The sequence below is a fragment of the Emiliania huxleyi genome, assembly GCF_000372725.1.
Source record: "Emiliania huxleyi CCMP1516 unplaced genomic scaffold EMIHUscaffold_3394, whole genome shotgun sequence".
Taxonomy (NCBI): Eukaryota; Haptophyta; order Isochrysidales; family Noelaerhabdaceae; genus Emiliania; species Emiliania huxleyi.
In genome coordinates this window covers 1-1985 of record NW_005199449.1, presented here as the reverse complement: position 1 = coordinate 1985, position 1985 = coordinate 1, and the positions used below count along the sequence as shown (strand labels likewise).

Below are 1985 nucleotides of genomic sequence, written 5' to 3'. Positions count from 1 at the left end.
CGCATGAGCCCAGCCCAATGACGACCACGGCGATCGCCTCTGCAGGCGTCGGGAAGCGCGGGCACGCGTGAGGCGATCCGAGGGCATCGAGACTAGAGCCTTCCGGCGCGGATGTGGCAACGGTATGGTGGCAAGCTTTCGGGAGCCGTCGGCGCCTGCTGCAATGAGCGGGTCGAGCCGAACCTCCCGCTGCCACAGCATGTAGCAACCGACAACCGCGTATACCAGCGATGAGAGGGAGTTGAAGTACTCGGCAAAATAGTGGCTCGACGCGTACTTCGGCTCGCAAAACTGGTGCACCGCGGTCGGCTCTCCCCAGTAACCAGCTTTGCTCGTGGGTATTGTGGAGTTGGAGTCAGCGCCAGGAGCGGCCGACGGCACCCCGAGGAAGGTCAAGCCGAAGCTGAGGACGCCGAATGCGATCGCGCCGGCGCCGTGCGTATGCGGAGACTTCATACACGCGTGATGGACAAAGCAGAGCGGAACGTTGACGGCAAAAGCGCACGCCAGGAACAAGAATTTTACTATTCCAATACGACCACAGTCTAGTACCTCACCCCAGCGCCGGCATCATCCGTAGAGGCACGAGTGTTCGAAGAGAGAGTGGACCTGAGCAACAACATGACCTGTAGGCAAATGATCGGAGTGGGAGTCAGAAACGTGGTCCTTGCGCGAGGGGAGCTCGATAGACTCGAGGGGCCAGGATACGCCGCGAGGAAGACGGAGTTGCGCCGAAAGGCGAAAGAAGCCGCGAGAACAAGGGAACGGCAGGCGGCGGCGTCACAGGACGAGGCAGAAGGGAACGACGCGACAGAGAAGGAAATGACAAGGGAGAGAACGACGAGAGTGGGACGACCGCGAGGTGGCATGAAGGTTGCAGCGAGAATCGGAGAGAGACTGCGAAGAGAGATAGGAAGAGGCAGACTCCCTAGGGTGGGCGACGGCTAGCGCACCACACACCTCTCCTTAAATCCCTGTGTGGTGGCGGCGTGGCGTCCTACCATTGTGATCGAGTTCCCGCAGCCCGGGGTTCTCCCTTTTTTAGATGGTCCCAGCCTAGATGGTGTCGAGGGGTGTCGAGGGGTGTCGAGGCTCGAGGGGTCGAGTGGTGTCGAGGGTGTCGAGTTGGCAGGAGGTGTCGAGGTGTCGAGTTGGGAAAGAGAGAAAATTTGAGGCGTCTCATCTCCATCCGAAAGAAAGAAAGAAAACATAAGCGCCCAGGAGGGATGGGAGGACGGCACGCCGCCACCACACAGGGACTTTAAGGAGAGGAGTGGTGGTGCTAGCCGTCGCCATCCGGCAGAGTGTTCAACCACATATTTTTTCTGGCGTCCTCGACTTTTCCTGCTTTGCGGCGTTCGCGGGTGCACTCTTGACTTTGCGAGGGCGGCCGGCACGGCCGCACCACCCCTTACATTATACCTGGAGCTTCCGTTGTGGCTGGGCGCAGCCTCGACAACCTCGAGTGCCAGAGCTCGCCAAGTGCTCGACATATGGCGACCGAGTACCTCGCCGCTGAGACTGCCATGAAGGTCGAGTCCGAGGAGGTCCCTGTCGGCCACCGCGGCGGGCCGCCTCTTTACGGAAGGATGATGAAGTCCATTCAGACTGGCCATACCTTTGGCAACCGCGTTCGCATGCTGAAGCTGCCCCTCATCTTTCTCGAGGAGGGTCTCTACGCGGGCGCCATCACGCAGTTCTACTTTCTGTCCGTGGCACTCGAGGCGCAGCTTGACCGGCACAGCTCGGACCCGATGGTGGCAAAGGTGCTCGGCCTCGGTCTGCGGGTCGCCCCCGGCTATGAGGCGGACCTGCGTGAGCTGTACGGCGAGGGCTGGCCGGGAGGTGGCCCTCGAGGGCGCGGCACCGCGGGCGACTGAGGGCTTTTGTTGGGCGTCCTCCAATTCCGGCCCGACGCGGTGTCCCCTTGTGGGGGGGGCGCCCTTTCTTTCTTCTGGGGCGCCGCTTGTTGGTGGGGAAGCCGG

At 61.7% G+C, this 1985-nt stretch overlaps 2 protein-coding genes across 2 annotated transcripts; one reads left to right on the top strand and one right to left on the bottom strand.

Moving 5' to 3' along the window:
- Positions 1-92: 92 nt before the first annotated feature.
- Positions 93-456, bottom strand: EMIHUDRAFT_255381 (hypothetical protein; the record flags this gene model as incomplete). The annotated part of the gene is made up of 2 exons (XM_005773455.1): positions 93-155; positions 226-456. 2 exons carry the CDS (start codon positions 454-456, stop codon positions 93-95), a joined length of 294 nt encoding a protein of 97 aa, XP_005773512.1.
- A 1037-nt stretch (positions 457-1493) lies between these two features.
- Positions 1494-1845, top strand: EMIHUDRAFT_123874 (hypothetical protein; the record flags this gene model as incomplete). The annotated part of the gene is made up of 1 exon (XM_005773454.1): positions 1494-1845. A coding segment is annotated over one exon (352 nt), but the record flags the coding sequence as incomplete, so codon positions are not given.
- Between the last annotated feature and the right edge of the window lie 140 nt (positions 1846-1985).